This window comes from Patagioenas fasciata, chromosome 13 (genome assembly GCF_037038585.1).
Source record: "Patagioenas fasciata isolate bPatFas1 chromosome 13, bPatFas1.hap1, whole genome shotgun sequence".
Classification (NCBI taxonomy): domain Eukaryota; kingdom Metazoa; phylum Chordata; class Aves; order Columbiformes; family Columbidae; genus Patagioenas; species Patagioenas fasciata.
Window position 1 is genome coordinate 18705852 of NC_092532.1, and position 28000 is coordinate 18733851.

Here is a 28000-nt window from a genome sequence, read left to right on the forward strand (position 1 = left end):
CCCGTTGTCACAATTCTGTGCAGCTTCCACCACCGTTTCCAAGCGTTCCCGACAGCTCTGCTGGGGCAGCCCTGGTACCAGGTTGGGTCAGGGCAGGTCCTGCCTAAGGGATGCTGCCTGCTGCCTGTTCTGCAGGGCAGGCACCTGAGAATCTGATGTGAACAACCTCTTTTCCCACTAAATATAACTTTTCACTTTTACAACCCCAATTTCAAGTAGCATGTTATTGGGTGTAATTACATCTGTAAAGGTAAGTTGTAAAAGTGCTCGGTGCTTGTCAGCCATGGCTGGCGCCAGGAGCTTGGCACCTTCCCTGGGTGGCACTGTCAGGCAATTGGCTTCGATATCATGTGTGTACATTTGGGTGGGGTGTATGTTATGAATTATAAATATATGTAATATTTAAATGTAAAACCAAAATGTACTGATAAACTCCCAGTAGCAATTCCTTGTGGGGTTTGGTTATCAAAGAAGGCAAAGAAATTCTCCTTAATTACACCTCCTAGAATTACCTCAGTTTTCAGTGTTCTGAAAGTGGAAAGACAGTACCTGCCAAAATACACACAATGCCTCTCACGGGGCTGGTTTCTAGGGCTTAGTCGGGTCTTTTTCCAGTCCTCAGAGGTAATAATGTTGGTTTTAACTGCTGCTTAAGCATAGAAGTGATGATGATCATCCCTTAAGCTCTTTCTGTTACTACTTCTGGTTAGCTTCTGAGACACTGGGTTTTTGTTTAAGTAGTAGTATTGTCTGCTGGGCAATTTGAACTCTTAAACCAACTTTGTTTGTAATTTCAGTGGAATTTCTTCTGTGGTTGCTTTTGGCTTCTTTTTTTATGTTTAAATGTTGTGTGTTTTCTTAAAAAAACAGAAGAATATATGTGTAATGCCTTTTTTCCTCTAATCATAAAATGGGTGGTCTGCAATAAACATTATTTCATCTGCTTTTTGTACATAGAAACATACTGAAAGCAAATGCTTTAATGCAAGATGAAAACATCCAGAGCCTAAGATGTGTCTTTTATCTGAAAGAAACTTAAGGGAAAAAACAACTCTTTTTAGCTGTTCCCAAAGCAGAAAATGAGTTTCTTTCCTAACTGTTGGAAGGAGTTGGAGAGAATCACCTGTCTAATCATTAATTCTATTTGTACAATACGTGACATTCTTGAAAATGTGTTTGCTTTTCTTCATCTGAAACAGTTCCAGGATTTTACTGTCCAGGAACGCTAAATGGATGATATGTACCTATGTATTGTAAATACCTTTCAGTAGGATTTTTTTGGTATGCCAAGCAGCGGTCCTGAGCCACAAAAAGACTTTTCACCAATGGGACGTGGTGTTTTCTCTGTTTTCTTGCAAATGCTGCGGAAAGCGAGTATGGATTATCTCCCAGGGGTTTGATTAAATGTTAGCTCATTTAAAGTTTAACATAATGTTTTAATGATATGCAAATGAACAAAGCAAGTGTAACATTTGTGAACATGGTGTTAGTGTTGCTGTCATGGTGCTTGTCCTCAAAAGACAATCTGTGCAAGCTGCTCTCACTGGCAGCTGTGGAAAAGGGAGCAGGTGTGGCAGGACTGGAGTTCTCAAACTTGCCCAGTTTCCTCAAGTGGAAGAACAGTTAAGCCAATACTGAGAGTGTTTTGAAAAATGTCACCTCTGTTTGTAAGGAATTACCAATCAGTTGTTTCCCTGTGAAGCTGTTGATTTTTACAAAAACTTTAGATGTTTTCAAAAGGACAAATAAAAACAGATGATGCAAATATGAAAATCATTTGCATAGGCAGTTCCAAGGTTCCATTTATATATTCAGAGATGCCTATCTTGAAAAATATGACATAAAATACTTGATTTTCAAAGCTATAAAAAATATGCTGTTGTCATTTTGATGACAATAAAAAATAGAGTAACTTTGAAGTGGGTAAATGTTCTATTGCATCTTGTGGTGTTGGCAAAGTCCAGTTCAGGCACTGAGTTCTCTTGGATGAGATGTGTAACGCATCTTTATTCTCATCACTAAGATTCTTGTTGAATTTCATTTTGAGCAGGGGATGAAGGTTTCACATCACAATAGCTAAAATCGTGTCCATAAACCAGGCCTTTCTGAGAGGTTTCATCCAAGTCTGGCTCATGAACTGCGACAGCACTCCATGTGTTCTTCCCCAGGGATTTATGTAAGAGTTCTCTCATTCTCCTGTTTTCTTTGGATGTGGATTCCCAAATGATTTCAAGTTCCCCTTCCACTTTCCTAGGAAAAAAACAAAGAGAAATCCTAACTTTAAAACCACTTTTCAACAGTACTTAGAGTATAAACTGCATGTATGTAGATGCTTAAAATTATCTGATTGAAATTAGTTCCATTTTGTTTCCAAAAAAGCCCACTAATGCTAGAGAGGATATGATCAGCAGAAAAAGCAATGGACCCATGTAAGAAGTTGGATTAAGGCCACGCAAAACAGTGGGTCCCCATGAGATTGAAATATTACTGCCACTGTCCACTGAGTCGGGATCCATTGCGACTGCAGTTCTGCTTCCTGTGACAGGGATGTCCCCTCTGTGTCCCCTCCGCCAGGTGCTGAGTTCTGCATGTCTGATCAAAGAGTGTCCAACTTCGCTGCTGATGCCTTGTTCTGGCGGTCAAAAAGAAGTGGTGTAAACTCTCTTCTTGGGAGGCAGAAGCAAAGATAGTGAAGGACAGTCCTCACGGCATTATAAACTTATGGGCTGATTTCTCTGACTGCCCAAGTGTAAATGAATGAATTATTTAATGCTTTTCTCAAGAAAAAGGTTATTTTTCAGATGTGGCAGCTAACACGGTTTAGTAATGCAGCGTGTTCCAATCACAGACCTTTTAGTAAGTTATATGTGGTCAAGGTTAAGCTCTTGGGTTTCCTCTGACTCACTTCCGATATGTGTCAAAATACAAAATAATAAGGAAATACATGTCATTTGAAGTGGAAAGCAAAGCTGTTGCATTGAAAATGAGCACACAAATCTTAATGCTATAGACTGACACAGTTACTTCAACTGCTACCTGAAAGCAGTCGCTAGAGCCAGCCCTGGATACTAATCCTGAATACCAGGTTCTAAAAACGAGAAACAAATCAATGCAGAACGTAAATGGGTTGAGATTAAATGCTGCCAGGCTACATTACTAGCAAAAGGTGTGTAATGGAAAATAGATAACCAGTGCTGCTTACGCAGCCCTTTGCACTCAGTAACACTCAGAATGCAGCGGTAAAAAGTGGCCCAGACATAGCCTGGCCTCCTTTTGTGTTTCATGTTATGAATGGATATCTAGACAGAAGTAGTGCAGAACATTACCCAGGCTTTATTTCATCTGCTAATTTCTAAAACTCAGACCTTTTTGTAAAAAAAAAAAAAAAGATTGTTTCATTGTTAATGCTTGCATGAGTTTGGGGCAGAGAAAACGTGAAGATGAACCAAAGATCCCCAAGTTCTGAGTTGTAGTGTAATGCTGTCAGCATGCCTGACAAATCGGGGGCTCATTTTCAGTCCATATGTTCGGTTCAATGGCAACTGCATTGATTTTACAAAAAATAGTTCAAAAAGATTTGTTTTAAAAGTATCCACAGGGTTAAACTTACTTCAGCAGCAAGGAAACAGATGGCTCTAGAGGAAGTGCTGTATCTGAACTCTTCTTGGAGGATTAATTTTTAAACAGAGCTGAGAGATGCAGCGTCTGGATGTGCTGGCGGACTCTCAGGAGTGAGCAGCCCCAGCCCGCTGCTGCCCGGGCAGCTCGTGGCAGGGCCGGGGCTCAGCGCACAGCACACCTGCCACAACGTGCTGCCTTTACAGTGCAGCTGCTTTCTGGGTGGGCATCCAGAAGTAGCAGTTATGACCCAACTCTAGTTAAACAAGAAGTTTTTGTCTCTGTTTTTGTTGTTTTAAAATTCTGATGTGAACAAAATAGATTGGGGAGGGGGTGTCTATATTCTTGCTAGTCACAACCTCCCTGCTGTGATAGGAACCTGGATTATGTAGCAGCTTCGTTGCTATAACTTCTGTACTTTTTTCTCAACACTAAAATTTCCTTGCTCCTATTTTAGTGGGCAATGGCCCTTACTACCCTTCTCTTCCATTTTTCTGTATCTCACCAGAAATTCCCTCAAGCTCTGCCAACTCTGCCAAGCATCCCTGTCCTTGGCCATGGCTGCTGTGACATGACCCTGTGCAGGGTCACCCTTGTCACTCCATTGTGCCCACAGCAGCTGGTTCATCTCTTCCAACACAAGTCTTTATCACTTGGTGTTTAAAACTAGATACATGCTCAGTAGTAAATATGTCCTGTTTCCAGTTGTCTTTAGTCAAAAAGCATTGTTTGTTTCTCATAAATGTAGGCTGTTGTTACTTACATAAGTAAAAATAAAAATTCCATTCAACCTCTAGCCTAGCCAAAATGTAAGGTTTTGTATCTTGTTGAGAGTAAGCAAAACATTAATGCTGTGTTTGAGGACACAAAACTTAAGCACATTCTGAAAACAGATTCTTCTTTGCAAATGACGAGTTTTCTGGCCTCACTGAGCTAAATTCATTCAGCCTTAATCTCTGGGAATCTTAGCTGCTGGCTCAAGAATTTTCATAAATCCTGTAACAGTTTATTTAAGGAATCATTGTCACAAAGATCAACAATTTTTATCATGGTTACTATTTTACAGGTAACCTTACAGGTAAGAGTGCTCCTCTCCCTTGCCTGTGTGTGTGCCTGGGAAGCTTTTCTACAGCCGACCCTCTTCTGAGGACAGTCTAAGGCACTTCCATTGCTGGGGCTTTCAAAGCCGCAGTGAACATCCCAAGTACAGCAGCTGTGAGTATCTCAAAATGCTGTTCCTCTGCAGAAGACTTACGAAATACACTGTGACCTAGAAAACTCATATAGGTAAGTGCCCCGTGAGATAAGATTTGAGACATTTATAGAATTATGAAATTGCTTTCGTTGGAAAAGACCTTTAAGATCATCAAGTCAAACCACTTTCTTTCCTAGAACCACATTAACAACTTTGTTTACATCTGAAACATGCAGTGCATTTAAGGAAATGTATGTGATAAAGCTGACTCATAAGATTACTCTGTAAACAATAAAAATGTCATTATGATTATCAGCTGCCTGAAGAACAGAAAACGATTCTGCTTTGTCATCAGTTGCTTTAGGCGAAAGGTTGCTGTGAATTTCCAATATTCTCTAGCAAAGGCTGTAATTATAGAAAAGGCTCTATGGAGCAATTTCTAGGAAGGTAAAATTTCCATAGCTTTAGAAGCTTTTATTTATCAAAAGAACAATTTTATCTATATGCGTTTCTTTTTGAAAGCCAAGAGGAAAAAATCTGTTCCTTGGATGCAATGTAGTGCAACCCCTGATTTTTGTCATCAGGTGAAAGTTGATGGAGGAAGGGAAAAACTTTCAAAGGAAAGTCACCTTTGTTATGTTTTATGAAGCCCATGTTAGTTTGGATGTAAACTTGTTAAAAATAGAACAATGAGAGAAGACACAAAAGTGCAGAAGCGCGTGGCTATCACTGCTGTGTCTGAACAGATCTTCCTTTTGAACACGCTGTGACCTGCAGTGGCTCCACCTCTGGGCACGGTCCTGGCCACTGTCCATCAGGTTTGCTGTAGACCTGTTCAGATTAATACGGCGGGGCTGCTCTTCTCTTCTGCAGTGTCTCCCTGAAAGAACTGTGCAGTTTCCAGACCTGAGGTGGCATCTTCCCTTGGTTTACAAGATAACTTACCATCACCACCAGATACGGTAAACTTTTACAACTAAGAATTTAATGGCAGTGGCTAAGTCAGAGTAGGGGGATGCTCACTGTACAATTCCCAGCTCCCCACACCTGTTTAATAGCTGTATAAATTGAGAGAAACTGTGCTGACATAAGGTAGATGATACCACACCCTGTTTTCTATTGTCTTTAAATCTATTATTTCACAATGGCAGAGATGACTTGCAAAAGAACTGCTTAATTACCTCTCTGCAGTTATAAAAAGTTTTTCCTGTATGCTGATTACATGAATGTGCTATGAAGATTCCCACTACCAGAGGGGAAAAATACCTTTAAAGAACTCCATTATTAAAAGGATATTTCAACACTGACAGTCATAATCTCGTATAAATCTGTTAAATTATCTTTTCGTCTTATTCTGCACACAGCCAATCTACATCACTTATTTACACAACAGTAAGGCAGATTCAAAAGGAAACCCATCATTAGATTCCTTTAATTTTGTGCTATTCTGAAAAGTGTTCAGCCTTCAGTAGAAAATGCTGTTAAATAATTAACATATATCTTGATGATTTATAGACACCCCCAAATCATCAAAGACTACATGCAGACTGTTGTTACTCTTAAGAAGTACTCTTATGAACAGCAGCAGTCATCCAGAATAAATTCTGCCTTCAGAAAGTCTTGGAGCTGGAAATTAAGGGGAGCATTTCAGCATTTTCAGCTCAAACAGAGTGAGAAAAGCCACCTGGAATTTACCATGTGAGGCTGCGATGAAAAGCATGAGCTCACAGCTGTGTGCAGTTCCCTGTCAGACCTAATTGGATTGTTTCTGCCTGTGACTGACTTACTTTTTCTGCTGCAAGACTTCATCCAGGGTTTCCTGTTTGTCCTGCAGCAGGCTCCGGAGGTGCTGCATTTCTTGCTGGTACTGAGCGGTTTTCCCAGCAAACTCTTTCTCCTGCTCCGTCATTTTGAGACTGATATCTCCAAGCTTCCCAGCTGCTTTCTTTTTATATACCTGTAAGGGTTAAAGATAACAAGAAAAAATGTGTTTATAGGAGAAAAAAGGATAACGCGCTACCAACAAAAGAAATAGTTAGAGATGCTGATTTGCAGTTTCATCTTTATATCAGTGCTGCCTTGCTTAAATATATCAGGTAGGTTGCGTTATGGCTATTTCTGTCTATTTGTTGATTTGAAGGTATTACACTTGTGCTTTGTTCTGCATATAAAACCAGTATGTACAGTCAATACCATACAGTGTGTTTGTCTTGTGAGTGAAAAGAATTAGCTGCCAAAAACCAGGTTTGTTTTCCAAGATGCAAAACTGCACTTCATAAAACGTGTTGCTTCCTGCTTGTCCAACAGTCATATTTATCAGTGCTACTGTGAAAAAGTCGTCTTCTGTTTGTTGCCTATTCTTAATTCTAAGAGGAAGAAAAGAGTGACTTCATGTTTTAAAATATCTTGTTGCTTCACATAATAGTTCTTTCTGTGCTTATTGGCAATAATAACCAAATATTTTGGTCTAATCTCAAAAATAATAAATCCTTTTTGTACAAAGTGGTTTTTGCTTTCTGAAATAACATCCCCATTAAATTACATAAGCACACAAGGAATTGAAAAATATGGCTGTTGTACTGTTACAAATTTCTACTTGCTGCTGCTCTTCACAAAACCAACAGGTATTATCCAATATTAACTTTTTTTCTTGTGATTACAAACAGAATGCTTAACCTGTTATTGTATCTGCAGAATGTGATGTTTGATATAGACTATAGGACAGAGTTTTGGGATAGAAGTACCTCTTTTAATAAAACTGCAAACTGTTTAGTGAAGCTTTGAAAATACTGCCGTTTGTGTCTTGCTAATATAAGGTTTTATCTAAGATGTTAACCACTATGGTTTTATCTTTATCTGAGTCAGAGCAGAGTCAGAGCAAAAAAGTCTGAGTATGCCTTTTGGAGAAAGAAAAAGAAAGTGTTTTAGTGATGTGCTGCAAGCTATGTAATCCTTTCCACAAACTGTTTCCTTTTTAGCTCTTGTTAAATGGGTTGTGTTGGAGTTTCATTCTCTGGAGGTAATAGGATAGTGATAAATACTGATATAGAACATTAGTCAGTCAATATTTAAGTCTGACTTCCATAGTGTTCTGTGGGGTTTTTTTCCCCTAGCTTTTTCCTGTCAGTCTAAAAAAGAATTAGAAGCCTGCAAGTTGATCAGTCACATCACTCAACTTTTTAGATTCCCAAGAGTCTTCCAAGTGCATCATTAGATGTTTGTGCTTGTCCTGCTATGGGAGGATCAAGGTGCACGCATTCATGTGGAGCTGGCCTGGAGCAAGTGCAGAGCACAGGGCACCAGCCACGAGACAGAGTTGTATGAAGCTGAAGGACTCCCCAGTGACACAAACATGTCCAAGCTCATTAAAAGATAAAACAACATGGAATTCTGACTGTAGAAAAATAGTTTTAATGCCAGAAACCTTGGTTTCCTCGAGTTCTTCCCACAGATCATCAAACTGCTTAGTAATTACAATTATGGAAGTATGAAGATGTTCCCCAAGGACTCCCAGTCAAAGTACGGCCTCAGGTGACTGTGCTGGCTATGGCACTGAGTCAGCATCTCGGAGTTCTCCGAGTCAGCTGGTCAAGGTCTCTTTTCAAAGCTGTGCAAGTGTGTACCCAGAATACTGGTGTGGCTGCTTGGATCTCTCTACTTGGGCTCTCTCCCTCTTGGGATCTATTTACTAGCAATTCAGAAAGTGACCCTAGGGGTTGTGTGTCAGTTTTGCTCCCTCCGCTCTCGCTGCGTGTCTGACATTTGGCTTCTGCCAGTGCTTCCACAGTGAAATGTGTGACTGCTCTTCACAGAGCTGATACGCAGTGTTTTATCAATTGGTAAATTTTTAACTGAACCATAAAACAACTTAATTGCAGGCTTTAATACAGTATGACATTTATGTGGTTTAGATAAAACATGATAACTTGTGTGACTACTGGCAAAATGACAGCATGGTATTGTATGTGGGGTTTTTTTAACTGAAAAGACGGAAGTTACTATCACCTGTTCCTTAAGTAACAGTTTTAGATGACCATCTCATTGTAGGCACTTGTAGGTAGCTCAAACCATAGGCTAGAAGCTCTTCTCTCATCATAACCTTGAGGACTGTATGCTCTAATTCATATGATATCATTTGTATTTCTTATTTTATATCTGACTGAAGTAGCTGAAGATGGCCAAGAGCCAATGCAAAACACCCTTTTCTAAGAAATAGGGTAACACTCACATTACCAATAGTTCCATTGCCCTTTCAGAAAAATGAATGCATTTTTAAATACTATTAGCCCTGGAGTCAGATTACAGCTAAATACCTCATAAGAGGTTTATTCTGTAACTCAACATACAAGGGCGGTCACGCAATTTGTGATTTCCCGAAGCAGGTGACAGATTATTCCTCCAGCTGATACCTGCAGACTAGTGAGACCTCTAATGTTTCTCATTCAACTAAACAGGAAACACATAACCTTAAAGTGAGCTGTTGCTCAGCTTGCTGCTCTCTCTGCACCTACAGTTTGGTTTATTTCCTTCGTTGTTAATTCCTGGGCTGTGTTGATCCTTAGAAATAAAAATGCAGAAGGAGCTGGTCTCTATTAACATAGTGGTGCGTGTTTGTGTCATTTGATGCAGGAACAGCAGTGCAGGTCTTGCCTGTAAAATGCAACGTATGGAGATTCTCTGCTTTGTAGGGTAGACGACACAAACTTGACTTGGTAAAAAAACAGCTTTTGAAATAAATATATATTACTTTCCATATATAGAAACCATATACCAGATATCCTTCTCCTTCATTTTTTGAGTTTGCACTAAAAGCAATTACTGTAGCACCAAAGCTGTTAAAACATTAAAGTTTCAAATGTATTTCACCCTGTACACTGTTACACTGCACATACACACTATGCTTTGTATTTGCTTAGGCAGCTATAAAGATAATCTATACTGTATTCTCTAATTAGGCTAGATGTTTGAACACCCACTGAGTTTCTAAACCTCCTACCCTATGGCCATATGAGAATACTGGAGGATAACTGGACACCTGGGATATGTTTTTAATTCTTCCAAATCTGATTGTAACAGACTTCAAGTTGAAGCATTAGTACAGCCTCAAGACAGTAGGAGAGAGAATAATTGGGCTACACTACAGAGCAAAAATGAAATACAAAATAAAGTATAATTTTTGATTATTTTTACAACTACCTGAAGAATTATGCCTAGTTATGTAAATGCAGTGACCTGGCAGACATGCAATGTACAAATACACTGGAAAAAGATACTTGTGAAAACTATACTGATAATCTATTTTGCTCTTTAAAAACTCTTTATAAAATAATCCATAAATCTCTCATATCAACACTGACACAGATTAACTACTGACTTTTCTCATTAAGAAAATCAACACATTTTACATAATATTTAGCTAAGAAATACTGCTTACCTTAACTTTTTCTTCCAGTCTTCCCAAGCGTAGACTGCCTTCTACTATTTTGTTGAGAACACTGTGATTCTCATTTTCCAAACAGTTGGCCTGCAAACATACAGCATACATAATTAAATGTAATCATCACTTTCGACAGGGCAGACAAAATACACACTGAGGAAGACAAAGCTATTCTGGTTTGAGCTCCAGTAGTCTAAAGAACCAAGACGGAAAAAAGAATCTTGGAAATTATTTTAATAATGGCTAATTAATAATTTGTCAGATGACAAAAACTCTGCTTTCCATGGACCTGTTTTGGGCTTTTTGCACATCCAAAAAACTTGCTTTTTCTATTGTGTACTTTCAAGGTGCAGGCTTCAGAAGGGAAGAATACGTCAAATACTGCACACTTGCAAAGACCGGGTTCATGGTACCTTGTGGTGATGAAGGTTAAGACATCTTTCCTTCTGAAACAGCCTTTTATTTTCCTAGAAGTATTCTGAACATCTACTATGGTATTATTAAGCCAAATGGCACGCCTTGGACTTACAGGTAATTCTGGATCTCTGGGATATTTCTAATGTGGTATGCTGAGTATTTGAAAGTAGACATACCAGAGATTGAGAGATAAGAACCAGTTCCCCTAACTCCCAGGGGGTGTTTATTGTGCCTGGTTTCACAATCCTGAAGTCCAGTTTGCAGTGGCCAAGGATTCAAGTTGGGTCACCATAGTTCCCCCTTCAGAATTAGGAATTAACTGCTATAGAATCTTTTACCCAACACTGAAGATGGCCTTTGTCTACTACTGGAACAACAGAAGCAAAAGCAGCTTTATTTTACCAAGGTTTTGTGAAAAGCTTTCCAGGACCAATTTGAAGACTGAGTACCACTATGTAAAACTGAAATTGTCTCCAAGATCTTGTAAAGGAAACCAAGTGCGCCTATAGAAAGCCTGGTAACTTCCAGACCAGGCACTTCCACTGAACAGAAGTTGCTCCAAACTCTCAACCAGCGGGGCAAAACCACTGCTCACCAAGCAGCAGCAATAACACGCACATGCATCCCCAATAGAAAGTCTATACAGACCACTTCAAGGATAATAGTTTACCTTTAGATTCTGAAACGTGTATTAAAAATTCATGATTGCGTGCTATTTTTAATATACATTGCTTCAACAAATGAAGCCAATTTCTAAAATCACATTAATAAATCCTTTTAAACTTGATATACCATTGCAGACCCTAATGTTCACGTGCATTTAGGCTTAACCTCCAGAAATCAGCGTAGCTGCTTTTAACTGCTCTTCTAGAAAATGATCTTTTGCTACTCCTATCCTATTTGCAAAAATCTATTTAAGTAGCTAAATCCTTAAACTGAAATGATAGCTTTCTTTTTTGATAATTCAAATGAATAAGTTGTGCTAGTAGGATAATTGTGTGAAATATCAATTAAGTCATATTAATTGTTTAAAGGTAGTTACCAAAAAAATAAGATGGTCACGTTCCTGAGCTATCTTCTGCACCAAACCAATAAGGTTTGTTAGATAGTGATGGGCTGCAACTTCTTTTTCAATTGCTTCCTCCAACTGCAGTTTCAAAACATCTATTTTCTTCTTTAATCGCCTATAAAATTAACAGAAGGAAAACCTTCAGATTGGGAATTAATAATGGCATTAAAAGACTTGCATTGAATGTGAAAATCAGCTTGTTCAAGTCTCAGACAATCAAATAAACATATCGTTAAAATTTCATTGACTCAAAGTATTTATAATGCTGAATGTATCATTTCCCACTCTGGGGGCTGATTTTCTTTAGAATATGTTGTGCGATTAATAACAGTGACAATGATTCAAAAGAACAATTTCTGCATTGGCTACAAGCTCAAATTTCTAAAGAAATATAATCTTGTTTGTACTTTTTAAAGTATTGTGAGGCCAACTCTGAACCACTCGGGTGCATTAGAAGGTCTGCAAACAGTGATTGTTATAGGTAACTACTAATACTAGCATTAAAAATATATTCTTAATTTGCATGTAGACATAAAAAAGTGTGCATGAAAACCACATAAAGCTTAATAAAGTTAAATGACTACCAGGCCTTTAGATGTGACAAAGATGTGTTTAGGGAAATGTGGGTTTTTTTCCATAATAGGTAGAAGTCACACACTCTGGGATGTCAAACAATATTTTTACAGGTACTTCTGCTGTTATTTTTAGAAATATAAGCATTTCTATACAAGAAAATGAGAACATGGTATGACCTGTTTGTCTTTTTTGTCATCTCCATCTCAGTTTCCAGGATCGTGTTGTCAGCCATGAAGTTATTTTTCTCTAAAAGCAGTTTCTTGTTTTGAGCTTGCAGTGACGTTATCTTCCCCATCAGATCTTCCACCTCAGAGCGCTTTTTCTCCCGCTCCTGTTGTAAATGGCTGCAAAAACCAACAGTGTAGAACCAGCGTCATGTACAGACCTACTTCACTAAAAAGCTAAGTTACAGTAAGATCCCCACCTAGAAGGTATGAAAAAGATACATCAGAGAGAGGTATTACAATCTCATGACATATCAAATAAGGAATGAAGCATAATAGAAACAAAATTATTCAAATTATTAATCCTGACTGCACTTGAAATATAATTTAAATGACAAAAATATCCTGTGTAGTCCAGCTGTATTCCCTTCCTAGTTTTTTTTTTTTCCAAAGAAATTACTAGGAATGCAAAAAAAAAAGGTCTATCCTGGGCTTGAAAGCAAACACATTTACCGAATGTCTTTAGAAATACATTACTTTATAGACTACACTGTATGAGAGCACTGTTCTGTTGTGTTGGTTTGTGTTATTTTTATATTGCAAAGACTGGAGAAATTTAGTATTTTTATTTTAGAATTTCAGGATCCCTCAGATGTTTTCCCAAAGATGGGAACAAAAGAATGAGAACATTCAAAAGACAGTGTTGGCAGAAGTCATTAGATTTGACAAAAATAATGTTTTAATGCCTTCTCTACTACAATTTTAAAAGGTATATTTAGCAATATGTACTCTATAGTAGAAATACTTCTACCGATGTCTCTAGACATGTGATTTCCTTTTGTAATTTCATCTATAAAAAGTGAGATGGTATTTTTGAAATATTTCTTACCGTTCTTTTTACTTTGGCAGTTACCTTCCTAGATTACCAGCATAAGTTTCCACTCACCTCCTACCTACAGAGTGAAACGTATGTGGATCTGTTCATGTTAATGCTTTGCAGAATTGTTTCTCTGTGCACCATATGTAAATTCATACCTTCTTAAATCATTCACCAAAGCAAAATGCTCCTCTGCTGCTATTCTGCTATCCACTTTGGTTTTCAGCTCTTCACAAGTAGAACGCAAAGCTTCCAACTGCTTCTGGTACCCTGCTATCTCTTCTTCTTGACTCTGTTTCTTCTCTTCTAAGATCATTATCTGTTTGGTCAATTTTGAAGCTTTTGGGAGGGGAAAACAAACAGAGTACAACACAACTAATTCAATAACCTAGTGAAACTCCAACTAAACCAATACTTGGTTAATTCCTCGTTGTTCGTAGCATTATGTAAAAGTGGATTTGTCAGTTTGTTTTGCTGCATCAAGCAGTTTGTTTTGGAAAATACTGAAATTTCAAGACTACTTCATTCAGGGCTATAAGTTGTTTGCTCGTTGAAGTATTTTACTCTGACAAATCCTCTGATTCAGATTTTACTAATTCAGGAGAAGAACCTAAAATGGAACATGAGTTCTGTAGCCCAGCAGACAGGGCAGACATCTAGAGACTGCCTAGTTTCTGTTCACTGATCTCCCAGTTCTTCCTGTAGCACATATGTCAATCCCTAGTTACGCTGCCAAACAGCTGTAGGAACTGAATGGAAGATCAGGGCTCCCCCCCCAAACACAAACAGAAAATCCCCAACCAAACCCAAAACAAAACACAGCCAACCCTGCAGTACCCTCTCTGGTGTAGTTCAAATGACAAGCACGTTACCTTCTTGAACATGTTGTCTGTGACTGTCTTTGGCTTTAGCTTGTTGAATTTCGAGCTGCTCCATCAACAATCTGTTTTCTTCCAAGACCAGCTTGGCCTGAGTTTGTAGCTGCTGCCTGCAATGACAACCAGCTTATAAATAAAATATAATTCAAATATTAACCATGTCCAAAGAAAAAGCACAACTGACTTCCAACAGTGTAAACTTATAAAATCATATTTGAATGTCTTATAAAACAAATTTAAAACCTTCATAGAAAGCAATGTCAGAATTCAAGATATGCTTATTAGAGACATAAACTCACAACTGTCCAACATGTAAATTATTTTAAATAATGTTCAAAATCTTTAAATAAAAAAAATTCCTACAGAGAGAAGGAAAAATATGTATGTGTGAATTAGAATCGTAGCACCATAGAATGGTTGAGGTTGGAAGGGACCTTGGGAGGTAATCTGGTCCAACGGCCCTGCTCAAGCAGGGGCACCAAGAGCCAACTGCCCAGGGCCGTGTCCTCATGGCTTTTCAATATCTCTAGGGATGGAGCCTCCACAGCTGTCTCTGGACAGCTGGCTGCAGTGCCCACACCAAAAAACTTTATCACATTTTGAGAACAATTTGGTTCCCCCTAAGCCTTCCCTTCTCTAGACAAGGCAGTCCCAGCTCAGCCTTTTCTCATATGACAGAATTAAAGTTAAATAATGGTGCCAGATGACTTGGAGACAGCTACGTACCTAAGAACTGAACCAAATTGTTTTCAAAATGTGATAAATTCTTGGATAGGATTTAGATGTACTAGGCGTTGAACTCTGGAAAAATATTGGCAGTGTGTTTTGTGGGCCTGTAAAGAAGATGTTTAAGCGTGTTTAAACTGAACTATCCTGAGCAGAACACTTAACTCCAGATTGTTTCCCTTTGCAAGAACGTCAAATTTTTCTAATGCTGTATTCCAGTACCACTTTATATTAAGGAAAAACTGATGTCATTGGCACATTCCTACTAGTAGTAGAAGAGTAAAAGTTAAGTATGTAACCTGCAAGGTCTGAGACAGAATTACATGGGCTTCAGGTGCAAAACTGCACATTCACTATTTAATCTTCACACAAAATTATTTCAGGCATTGCAGATCAGCATTGTTCCAACAAGACATAATCATGATCTTATTAACTCTTCAACAAAACTTAATTTGCCTGAGGGGAACACATTTTTTCCTTGAGAACTGTAATCTCCAAAGTTTGCATGCAACAAGCACAACAATGATTAGCTTTTAAGTTAATTTTTAGTAATATAACTTGCCATTCTGTAGGGGTAATAAAGTTACTTTTATTTAATTGCTCATGCAGGTCTTCATTCTCCTTCACCAACTCTTCCACTCGTGCTTTAAAATTCTTCATATCCTCCTGGAAGAGAATGGACTCCACATAAATTTCTTTAGAGGTATCTTAATTTTTACATCAACAAAATCTTTTGTAAATCTACATGCCTGGGTGCCTTCTGATTGTTATCTCGCTACTCATCTTTAACTCATATGCATGTACTTAACTTCAAAATTGGTTCACCAATCTAATAATATTTGATTAAAAATAATATAGATATTTGAATTGTGGCACATTTTTGTCAAGTGTCATTTGAATTAAGCAGGTTGTACAGCCTTAAAATATAGATTTAAAAAAAAAAGGAATTCTGGAAATTACTAGACAATACTGTACATTTTCAGTATGAATGACATGAATTTGAATATAGTAGGATAATATAGTGAATCTACAGTACTACAAAACTTTCAGTGTTCTTTGCTTACTTTATGGCTTAATTTTTTGAAGGAAATAAGATATTTTTAAAAGCTATAGCAGTTCTGCTCTGAAGCAAATCACAATTTTTCAAAGATTCAGTGACAAAAAAAATACTTCTAAAGAGCTAGAAGAGTACCCATTCCTTAAATATCTAGAAATAAATATTATCCTACCACAAAATCGCACGTAGGGAAAAGGGACCTGGGGGTCCAGGTGGACAGCAGGGTGACCATGAGCCAGCACTGGGCCCTTGTGGCCAGGAAGGCCAATGGCATCCTGGGGTGGATTAGAAGGGGGGCGGTCAGTAGTTCAGAGAGGTTCTCCTGCCCCTCTACTCTGCCCTGGTGAGACCACATCTGGAATATTGTGTCCAGTTCTGGGCCCCTCAGTTCCAGAAGGACAGGGAACTGCTGGAGAGAGTCCAGTGCAGGGCAACAAAGATGGTGAGGGGAGTGGAGCATCTCCCGTGTGAGGAAAGGCTGAGGGAGCTGGGGCTCTGGAGCTTGGAGGAGACTGAGGGGTGACCTTATTAATGTTTACAGATATCTAAAGGGTGAGTGTCAGGAGGATGGAGCCAGGCTCTTCTCAGTGACAACCAATGACAGGACAAGGGGTAATGGGTATAAGCTGGAACACAGGAGGTTTTATTTAAATTTGAGAAGAAACTTCTTCACAATGAGGGTGACAGAGCCTGGCCCAGGCTGCCCGGGGGGGTTGTGGAGTCTCCTACTCTGGAGACATTCAAACCCGCCTGGACACCTTCCTGTGGAACCTCAGCTGGGTGTTCCTGCTCCATGGGGGGATTGCACTGGATGAGCTTTCCAGGTCCCTTCCAATCCCTAACGTTCTGTGATTCTGTGAAAATCCACAGGCCTGTAACTGGAAGAGCAGCTACACAGGGCACTGCATCCCCATATCAATGATAATGGTAAATTCTTTCTATCGCTGACCGTGTTTATGGTTTACTCTATTCAGAGAGTACAATTCTTGTACATTTCAGTGTGGTGCCCGCTTCTACTTCTAAACAGGCTGACAAAAACAAGCAAGCGAAGTAGGATAAGACAACACAATAACTATTCATGGGACAGTAAAACAAAGTAAGTTTTAATTTTAGGCAGAAGACAGCTTTGACAAATCCCTTTAAACATTTTGCATCATTTATTTCTGCTTTAGTGTAGAGGTATATTTCCTTTAAATGGCAACTTACCTGATGTTCAAGATTTAAATCTTCCTTTTCTCTTATTCTATCTTCATATGCCAACAGAAGAGGTGACAAATACTTCATATCCAACTTTAAAAAAATCCATATAAATCAATTACAAACCATAATCTCATCAATATTCTTTACTTCTTCTCCTGCTACATGTTGCTAGTTTTAAAGCTATTAAGGGTTTTTGTATATGCCTGGCAGACAAAGTGCAGGACTTATACACGCACACAGAACACTGCACACAAAATGTTAGTGCAGAAGTACTTCAGAGCACCGCTTTGGGAAGGACAGGGCTGGATGCTGTTCTTGCACACTTCCCAAAAGAGCAGCTATTACTGATCAGTATATGTAACACAGCAGACTGTGGATGCAAATGAATACTAAATCAATCTGAAACGCTACAGTGAATACAGTTAATAACAATCAGATTTAGCACAGATTTGTTTGTAAGTGGGAAAAGATTTTTTTTACACTCTCAAGCCTGCATCTTTAAAACTAAATACATATATGATTCTTGTTTACTAAAGCTAGAAAGAGAGCTCAGAAGGATGACTTCCCTATTTCTACATAGTTCTGAATAACAATGAGGAAGGAAAACTTAAGATCTCATTAGCATTTTAAGGAGAAATTGTTTCATATATTACAAATGCGTTCAGTTTCATTGATTATTTGCCTTCTCCTTGCCAGAAGTTCATAGCGTACTAGTGGACCCACGACCATTCCTATCTTCAGAATCACTGAAAATATTTCATTTTCTTTTAGTATCATCTTAAAAATAATCGCAACACAAGGTTAACAATTAAGAAGATTAACAATTAAGCAACAGACCTAAGTGAAGATGGTATTTCTGATTCTCAGGGTAACAGTGCTTCTAGTTAATCTGCACTCAGTAGCTCACAGTTGGTGATTGTGTGCAGTCTGCAGCTTACTTTAAATTAAGTAAAAATTGCAAAGTTCTGCCTGACATTGTTTTAAGCAACAAACTAATTTTTATAATATTCTAGTAGTATGTAATAGTTCAGCAGTGTGACTAAATAATATCCTGAATATTTTGGTTACAGTAAAGAAATTCTCCTGATTTACTTAGAAAGGAATGAACAGATAAGTGAAAATATTATTTTACCTACCAGCCATGGTGGTGGTGGTCCTTTCATTGGTAAACCTTTCAGTTTTAGATGCTAAAATAGATTTTAAAAAAGAGACTGAAATTATTTCCTGCTTTTTGAAGCACCAGCCGCTGTCCACTGCAGTCACAACGATTACCCCAAACAAGCTTCTGTTTCTAATTATGTGTGTTTCATATGCAACACACACTCAACAAACTCAACAAAACTGGAAGTTCAAAATCTTACTAATATAGGAGAAAGTCTAACTTCTTAGGCTTTTTCCTGAAATTTAAAATAAGTATTTATTGTTAACTCTATGCCATTTGTAGATTTTGTGGCAAATCTGGAGATGATAGTCTTGAAAACTCAGACGAATGAAAGGACAATAGGTCATTTCAGTACAAACTGTCTTTACAACCAAGATTCTCACCTCTTCTTGGGACAATGGCCTGAATTTAGTTTGATAGCGACTTAATTCTACATTTAAACGATGGACTGTCATTTTCAAAGCATCGTTTTCATCTACCAGTTCTTGTGCTTGTTGTCTGAGAGAAAGTAATTCCGTAGCCTCCTCTATTAAAACAAATAGCCAACAAGAAATTTCAATCAAAATTCAAGAAATGTTCACAATAATCTGTTAACTGTAAGGAAAAACATCTCAATAAGCTAGAATCATAAGAGAACATTTCTCAAAATACCGTAATGGAACAATCCCATGAAAAATTACTAACAAAAACCCCATTAAATTACAAATAACAAGGATTTCTTTTTCACACTCATGTAAGTATTCCTTGACAAAATTCCCACAAATCTAGAAAAAAACTATTCAGAAACTACTTCTGCATAGATACTTGTTGAAATAAATTAGTAGGAACCTACTACTGCAGGAATAGGTTGCATGAAATTAGAAAAATTAGACAAGGTAGCTACAGAATAGCTATTGAGTTTCTCTTACCTTTATGTGACTTCTCTGCAGCTTCTTTAAGTCTTCTGTTTTCTTGTTCTAGTCTCTTCAGCTTTAATTGCTGTTCTTCCATTTGCTGTTTTGTTCCCTCATATTGTTGGACCACAGTCTGATACGCCTTGTTCAGAGACCAGTTTGCTTGGTTTAGTTCTCTGAGCTTTTCTTTAGTCATATTTTCCCGTGCTTGTCTTGCCCGAATAGACACATCTGTAATGCCACAGTACAATGTATTTAAACGGTATTCAGACTTGAATACAAGTTTCAACAAATTATAATCAATTTTTTTCTAATATTAGCATTATGAATGACACTTTCTAAATAAGCTCATGGTTCCCAGAAGCATCACAGAATCGTTTAGGTTGGAAAAGACCTTTAAGATCATCGAGTCCAACCGTTAACCTAACACTGCCAAGAAAGATAAGGCCAGAAAGAAAGAAAAAAGTGGATTTGGAAAGAGAGCTATGTGGCTGCAAGCTCCCATCTTTGCTCTCAGACACTGAAAACATTCCTTCGTCAAAGGGCAAAGAAAGCGTCAACAGATCTCTGTCTCCCTAGCACAGAGGACCAGAGAGGTTACACAGAAATATCCACTGTGTTAAACAAAGTGAATGTGCCCTGCACGGACTTATCAGCCGTCTTGCCTCCTCATTTTAATCACCCGTGTAATGAAACCTTTACCTTCCTTCCCACTGAACAGGCTTCAGTGACCTGTTACTGAATAGAAGTTACTTAACAGTCCTTACAAAAGTAATTTTAGATCATCTGCAAAATCATAGATACATTGTTGCATCAGTGATACTGGATCATGCTTTAAAATATGTCTTTTCATCTGTATGGACTAAACAGCTTACCAATGAAAATGAAGGCTGAGATTTTTACCCTTACCATCAGACTTTTAAGAGACAGCATAACCTAATGCAGGCGTGAATATAACTTAGTACAGAACAGTTCCTTAGTATAGGATACACATGAAACCCAATAACTGGTTCTGAAATAAAACTGTCTCTGTTATTGATGACATAAAACAGCTTCATGCGTTCATGGTCACTATTAACTTCCTATGGGAACACTTAAGATACTTTGACAACACAGAAACACACAAAATACACAAAACCCCATGAACTCATCATAGGCACGCATCCTGTCCAGGCTTAGAGAATACAAGCAGAAAAACGTATTTCTATATACATATGCATATTATTAAAGTACAGATTTGTAGTAAAGTAATAGAAAAATCAGAAGTACCTGGGGATGGTGGAGGCTTTTCACATATCAGATTTTCCGCTAATGATTTCTCTTCCTAGCAGAGAAATAAAAAATAAGACAACTTGCTTTAACAGCTTTCTGAAGTACTCTGAACACTGCTGGAGAACTTAAGAAACAGGAACTTTTGAAACAGATTGGTTTATATCAACAAAATTTAAGGTTGAACTCTACTGACAACATACAACTTGTCATTTACCCATCCTGACATCATTTTGTCACTTATCACTGCCACTTGAAACTGTTAATATTTTCTTCAGTTGTCAGAGATGTACAGGATGGATATTGCTCCCACTTGTTAGTTTGTATAAAATATGATTTTAGAATAGTCAATTATGATACGAACCATTAAAAACCAAAACAACATTTTTGTATGGCCCATTTACCTATCTAGTTGTATTTTTCAAAAGGAACAATTAGCCATTCTTGTGCTCCAAAAGAAAAATATTCCCTAGTGGCAATAAATTAATTTCCTTTTAAGTGACTGTACACTGTCAGCTCTTCATAACACCCTTTTTTCCAAAATGCATCACAAATTAACTTTCATATACGTCTTACCTTTAAATTCATGCCAGGATGTTCGTCTTCTGCTAAGGAAAAACAAATCTTTCAGTCAATTAAAAACAAAAGTATTTGTAAGTCTGTAAACTGTAAGGGTTCATATGGATGCATAAGCACGCGTATTATAAACTGCAAATAAATGTAAGGAAAATCCTCCCAAACCCACAAATTAGATCACTGACTTTCCATTATCTCTTTCATGGTGTATCAGAATACTGATGTGAGACCTTACTTTACCTCACACTGTATAGATTCAACGATGGAAGAAATGAAGTTGCATTGTCGTCTTCCACTATGATTTTAGAATATAACTAAATGACAAATGAAATATTTTCATTTGGTTTACTCAGCTTGAATCCTATTGTGTCTCTGAACCAGGTAAGTGCAAATCTGACAGCTTCTAAAAATCTGCAACACTTAGATGTAGAAGAGGGATTAGAAATGGTTTATATATCCCGTTCTTTTCAATTTAATGCATCCACTTCCCAAATGGCTTTATCAAAGCAACCTATTCTTTCTGGATATTGTTCTCTATAAAGGCTTTAAAATAATTCCACTGAACTAATATTGAAACAACGCTGGGATACAACATGAATAAAATTTAGAAAGACAAAGATTTTTCAAAACCAACTCAGTTCTGCTTCCTCTTTCCTATCCAATAGCTACCAGAGTGATGCCGTCCTCTGTAAAAACTGCATTTTGCAGCTCTGGAACAAATTCCAATTCCCCTTTTTCCTGATTTTAAAATAACGGACAAGATAATTATGCAATAAAACTCCTACACAGGTAGATCAGTCTAGCTCTCTGGTCATATTTTTTTCTCCACAATACACTATAGTTACAAGAAGATAGCTTAATGACAGGTCCAGTTACAAACTAAATGTCCCTGATCTAATGAATTTACTTATTACAAAAGAATTATTTGTTGAAGCTTAACAATTCAGAGCTTAAGGTGAACCTGAAACTGATGATGATGTTTAGCTCTATAATCTGTCAGAACCTTCCTGTGTGACTTCATATACAATTTTAAGGCCCAGACCTTAAAAGACAGGAAGAATAATACAATTTCTGTAGAAAGGAGAAACAATTCCAGTATCATTCTTACTTCTGATTTTAAGACATGACATTTTTTTATCCAGGCAAATGACTGATTAAAAATGTTTTCTTCTATCTCTTTAGTGTTTTTAAAAAACACTGATAGTTTGTACTTTTTCCCATTCTTTGAGCACAGTAACATTCCAATAGTTTCCAGAGTATAAACTGTATTGATTCTGGCACATATATAACCAGAAACATAGAGAATGGCTGTACTGGACAAGATAAAGAGTTCACATAACTCTCCCCTGCCAGCTCTTTTTACACTTTTAGGAGTTTCAGTTATGCTGTGAATATAGATCAATCTTCCCTCTTCATGCAGATTTTTAATTTTCTGTAATTACTAGAAATGGCTAAGTATTTAGTAGAATTTCGTTCATTGCCATTTTAAAGAAAAATTTATATATTTTTATCATATAGTATTCAGTTTATTTTAAAAATCCCTATTATATTAAAAGGTAAACTTACTTTAAGCTAAAATGGTGTATTTACCTTCTATTTGCACGTTTGACTCATCTACCAGCACCCGAAACTCAGTTTCATGAGAAGGCACCTCTTTCTTGTCAGCATCAGTACTGGGACATGGTGGAAACTCTTCCTATGTAAAAATAAGACAAGCCTATCTAAATCATGATAATACTGTTAAAATAACCCATGTGTCTTGACACCTGTATGAAACCTTTAGTCTACTAATGTCACAGTCACATTCAGAATTGTATTCCAATATTTTAAGACAATAAATTATAAGACATACTTTTTATTGTTTTAGGGCTCTATGTAAATAAAATCTAAACCTTACAATGAACAGGATGTAGCAAACTATGACAGTTGTTCAGTTCACAGGGCCAATATTCCCTGTCATCTTATTCAGTCACAAGTCTGTGAAATTATCCTACATTTGCTTGTTCTGTGTTGTATCTAAACTCTCTCTTATTAAAAGATCAACCAATTATCTACTGTATCACAACACTGAGGGATTAATGAATAATTTTTCCCCTGTTGATCACACACTAGTGTCCCATGTATTCTAGTCACGCCCTTTCTCTTCTTATTCCCCTCCCCTCCTCTTACTGAGTACTGTCTCTTCACCTAGGGCTGTTTTCTGATTTCTTTTACATACATAGCATTTTATTGCCTCTTTACTACTCAGTTACTTCTTCCTGTTCATTAAATTTTTGTATCATTTTGGAGGAAGATGCAACCCGAACCTTAAATGTGCCTTAGGAGTACTTGGCTGCTCATTGCTGGTTAAGACAATCCAAACATCTAACATAGAAAACTCCACTGGTCTTCAAGACAAGGTAATTTATTTTGTTTGATTCTGAATCTCCCTGTCCCTATACAGGTCTTTGCTCATTAGCACAATACCAAATAAATAACTAGGCTTTCACCATTTGTAAAAGTAAATTCCTAGTGCTTTTAAACAAATAACCTACTACATAAGTATCATGCTTAACATAAAATACTGAACATTGTACTAAATTATGCACACTATCCATGATCAATAACAAACCTAACTCATGCAGGAGTAAATGAACCACAAAAAAGAAGCATGTGAAATAAAAATTGAATAAATGTCTAAAGAGCCAGAAGAGAATGAAAAGCCTTAAAAATATTTAATATTTGCATTAATATATTAAAACACAGTAAGGGAATTAATGCATTTTCAAATCCTACCCTTTTATTTTTGTGGGGAAGAGCATAAATAGCATTGCTGCTAAAGCTTTCTCCCCTTTTCTCATTACTCTGGCAGCTGGACTCTGCCTCCTTATCAGCATCTGAAAGATAGGTATCCATGTCCTCATCCTCACAATAATTGCCTGATATTTCCAGGGACTGTACAGGAGATCTGTCATTACCATCAAGTTTCCAGTTGGGCCTGCAAGCAGAAAGCAGTTTAAACCCTGTTTCAGTGTTGATTACTCTTTGAAAAAAATAAACACTAGTAAAGTAGAACCATCAGTCTTAGAATATACACAATTAGTCCAAACAGCTGACACAAACAGACATCTAAGCTTGTGTCAGCGTGGATTCCTTGTTTGCAGCTATGTGTATCCTTTAAATGAGACAATTAGTGCTGGAGCTAGATTTTTTTCTCTGTCTTAAACAAAATGCCAGATTAGAGATAGCAGGTTGCCAATTCTACCGAAAGAGGAGTCTGAAACTATTTAGCTGACATGTAATTCAGGTGATTCCTCAGTGACTAATCATTCATTTAATTGACCATCATTTGGCAGAAATAATAGATGTTTTTATTTGTGACTGCTGAACAATCCAAATCTCCCTTTTCTGAAGACTGCATGCATGACATCACTTTACGAGGAATAGAATAAGGATCATAGACACTTCAGACCCAATTTATTATGTAGTGAGACAAAGTAAGTGGCTATAACACCAGGAGTTGAATTATTTTGCTCTAACTCTTTAGTAAAAATATATCATTGACAGATTCTACTTCTAATAGAAGATAATGAAACAGAAAGTATACACTACCCCATTCTGAGCTCTGCAACTGTCGCATATGGTTCAAAGCATTCTTCTTCCACATGGGTGGAATCACTTTCAGAAAGCGATCGCTGCCGAGGCTGAGGAATAGCAACAGTCTGCCCTGTGAGGGCTGTTGTAAGGATAACTGCTGCTAGAGCAGATCTGGAAGAAAATAGAATAAAGCAATGAAACAATACCAATGATGTCTTCTCTGTGTTCCACATTTCCTACTTTTTTTCTACTGCAAAATGTCTTCACTATTTAAGCAAAGCAAAAAGTTCACAGTTAACAAGCATAAACACCACTGAAAGTTCTAAGGGACTGGTTATAAACTCTTAACTCACAAAGTAAAGCACAAAACTGGGCAAACTACTGTAAAATAGCTATCAAACAGTAAAGTACAATACCTATCTGTTTTTCCAAATCACATGCATGAAAATCATGGAATATAATGAGTTATGTTCCTAAAATTGACACTGATAATTTAGAGTACTTAGCATTCGCTTTAGCCATAATAGTACTACGTGGCATTGAAAATGCATTCCATGTTCTGCTATATTGTTTCCATTAATCCCTACTCAGAACCTTTTACTGATGACTGTTAATAAATGCTGGCACACTGCAAACCAGAGCAAGCGTGTAGATAGAAGTGCCTATTTGTGAGATGCTGTGGAGTATATAGAGAAGGGCAAGATGAAGGGGAAAAAACGAGTAGGAACAAAGATTAAAGGAGAGAAATGGTGAGGACTGTAACAGGAATGACAACAACTGGAGGTCAAAAAGGAAGAAGAAATGAACTAGGCTTACATAGGAATGTTACAGACACTAGAAAGACCACAGAAAACAATCAGAATTAAATTAACCCTAGAGAAAACATAAAAGAAAAACTGTAAGAAACTATAAATGAAAAGAAAAATAAACATGTATTTTCTCTTTATGTAACTTGCCTATATAACTCATTCAACATAGTATTACATGCCAGTTTTTTTAAGTCCCTGCTTTTTTTAGTATGCAATAAAACGGCATGTTAGTAACATTTAATTTATGCTTTTCTAATGAGTTAAAATTTCCTGACTCACAATACAAGCACTGTTATAATCCTACACTCTAGCAGCCATATTAAAAATGCTCTAACTTTAAATAGTCCGTTTGTCTTTAATTGACTAAGATTTATAATAAATTACATATTCATAATGGTCATGGTCCTAATTATTTAGCATGCTTAGGAGTGGGAGAAAAATTGCTATCTTTAAAGTTCAAAGAAGGGAATTGTCCCAATTAAAAATATATTCTGTTTATGAAAAGGTTTATGTAAATACTGCAGCAAGGACATGCAATTCTTCTAATCATGCTTTTCTAGTATGCTATTGTAATTGATGAAACAAAAAAAAAAACCTCAAAACCTACCTGGGCCTTTCTGGAGAAGGGTTTGGACTACGAGGGGGAGGGGTGCGGGGAACTGCAGGTTTAGGAGCTATGGTAGCGGCAGGGACCAGGCCATGAGCTATATGTTTCTAAACAATTTAAAATAAAATTAGTTGACAGTGACTTTAAGGATCACAATGAAAAAAACACAGAATTGAACATGCACAATAACTAACAATGCAAAATAATACAAAAGGGAAAAAACAATTACATGCAATTAATGTAAACAGAAATGGATCCAAGTTTAATTTTTTAACATGTATGAACAGCTGCTAATGAAGGTTAGAAATGTAATTTACATAAGACCCAAGAATGTAGGTTCTCCACTTACTATATCACAATCTGCAAAACAGAATTTTAACTTAATCAAGTTGGTATTTTTTCCTGTATATACACAAGAAAAAAGCAGTAGAAATTAATTTTTTCTTCCAAATATTTGAGTCCTGCTTTAGAGTAACAGTATTAGTTCCTTTCTTGTAGAAAGGGTCTGTCAGCCAAAAGTAATCCTCAGTCATAGCAGTGTGAGATGGAAGAAAAAAAAACTATTGCTAAACAAGTCTTGCAATCAAAGGTTCAATCTGAACAAAAAATAAAAAATCCTAATGTGTTTTTATCAGCAAATCCAACAATTTTTTGAAAGGATAACATTAAATACCAGCTCAAAAAACTAGGACCAGAATTCCCTACAAAGAGTACTTTGAATGGAATCACACAATGTCCAGTCCAAGTCCCTGCTCAAGGCACAGTCAGCTAGAGAGGGTTGCCTGGGATTCTGTCAAGTTTTGAGAATGTCCAAAGGTGGACACTCCCCAACCTCCCTCACAACCTGTTCCAGTGCTGGACCACCCTCACAATATTGTTTTAATTATTATTATGTTTGTACCCAATCCCTCTTGTCCTCTCTCTAGGAATCAGAAAATGTAAGTCCATCACCTTCAGACAGATGTTACGTTTTTATGGAGTAAAAGAGGTTAAGCTTCTGCTATTCTTGCTACAGAGTTTTGGGTTTTTTTGCAACTATTCTGTGAGTGTCTTCTCCAACCGAATAATGAACAGGTGAACTGGGAAATATTTCTGTCTTTACAGGAAGCTGAATCAGGTAACTAAATGGTGCGTTACAAAGACTTTCTCAGCCTGATCCTGCACACGCACGGCTCCCTCAGACTCAAGTCAGCCTGGCATGCCCATTCTGCTTTTACAGAGCTCGCTGACTGTAGATGTTTTAGTGTAACTACCAGGAAATACAGCTGAGGTGAAAGGATGCTGACAGCCCACAGTAAGACAACAACAGAAGATCATCACTTAATTTTCATCTTAATATTAAAAAATAACTTCAAATACTTCAAGCACGTTAAAATACCCCACCAGTGCTAACAATCCTACAACCCTTGGCTCCTCTAAGGTTCCGCTATCAATGTTCATCACTTCACAGCAGACCCGGGACTGAGGGAACGGAGAGCACCCTCACCCCGTCTCCGGACACCTTCTTTTCTTTGCTTGGGATTTAATTTTCTCCCCGTTTTTCACTTCAAACTGCGGAGGGATCATCGGCATCATCCGCAGGCACCTTCGCCCTCCCGGGGGCGGGCCCCCCCCTCCTTCCCCACGGGCCCTGCTTCATGGGAGCCGAGAGCCGCCCCGGCCGGGGCAATACTCACGAAGGGGCCTCTCCGGCCTCTCCTGAAACTAAACGCCATCGGGACCGCGCACTGACGAGTCTCTGCCGCCTCCTCACAACTACTTTCTCGCCTCTCCGGACGCTTCCCCCGTCGCGACCCGCGTGGCAGCAACGGCGCGGCGGATTTGTTGCAGGTTTACGCTCCTCCAATCAGCACGTGTCTTACTCACCCCTCCTTCGGCCATAGCAACCTACCAG

At 37.7% G+C, this 28000-nt stretch overlaps 1 protein-coding gene across 3 annotated transcripts; it reads right to left on the reverse strand.

The window, feature by feature from the left end:
• Positions 1-1415: 1415 nt before the first annotated feature.
• CEP89 (centrosomal protein 89) lies at positions 1416-27926 on the reverse strand. 3 transcript variants are annotated; one of them, XM_065848156.2, is made up of 20 exons: positions 27783-27926; positions 26107-26213; positions 24706-24861; positions 24072-24091; positions 23890-23990; positions 22705-22810; positions 21115-21146; positions 20539-20593; positions 19285-19500; positions 18760-18902; positions 18351-18401; positions 17221-17304; positions 15516-15623; positions 14226-14337; positions 13512-13692; positions 12489-12656; positions 11710-11851; positions 10248-10337; positions 6601-6770; positions 1416-2250 (listed from the first exon to the last, which is right to left on the reverse strand). In XM_065848156.2, the coding sequence occupies exons 1-20, from the start codon at positions 27819-27821 to the stop codon at positions 2019-2021; spliced, it is 2313 nt and encodes a 770-aa protein (XP_065704228.1). In that variant the 5' UTR covers positions 27822-27926; the 3' UTR covers positions 1416-2018. The 3 variants fall into 3 exon arrangements, with proteins under 3 accessions (XP_065704228.1, XP_065704227.1, XP_065704226.1); XM_065848155.2 differs by having other exon boundaries at positions 21115-21143; positions 23890-24091; XM_065848154.2 differs by having other exon boundaries at positions 23890-24091.
• Between the last annotated feature and the right edge of the window lie 74 nt (positions 27927-28000).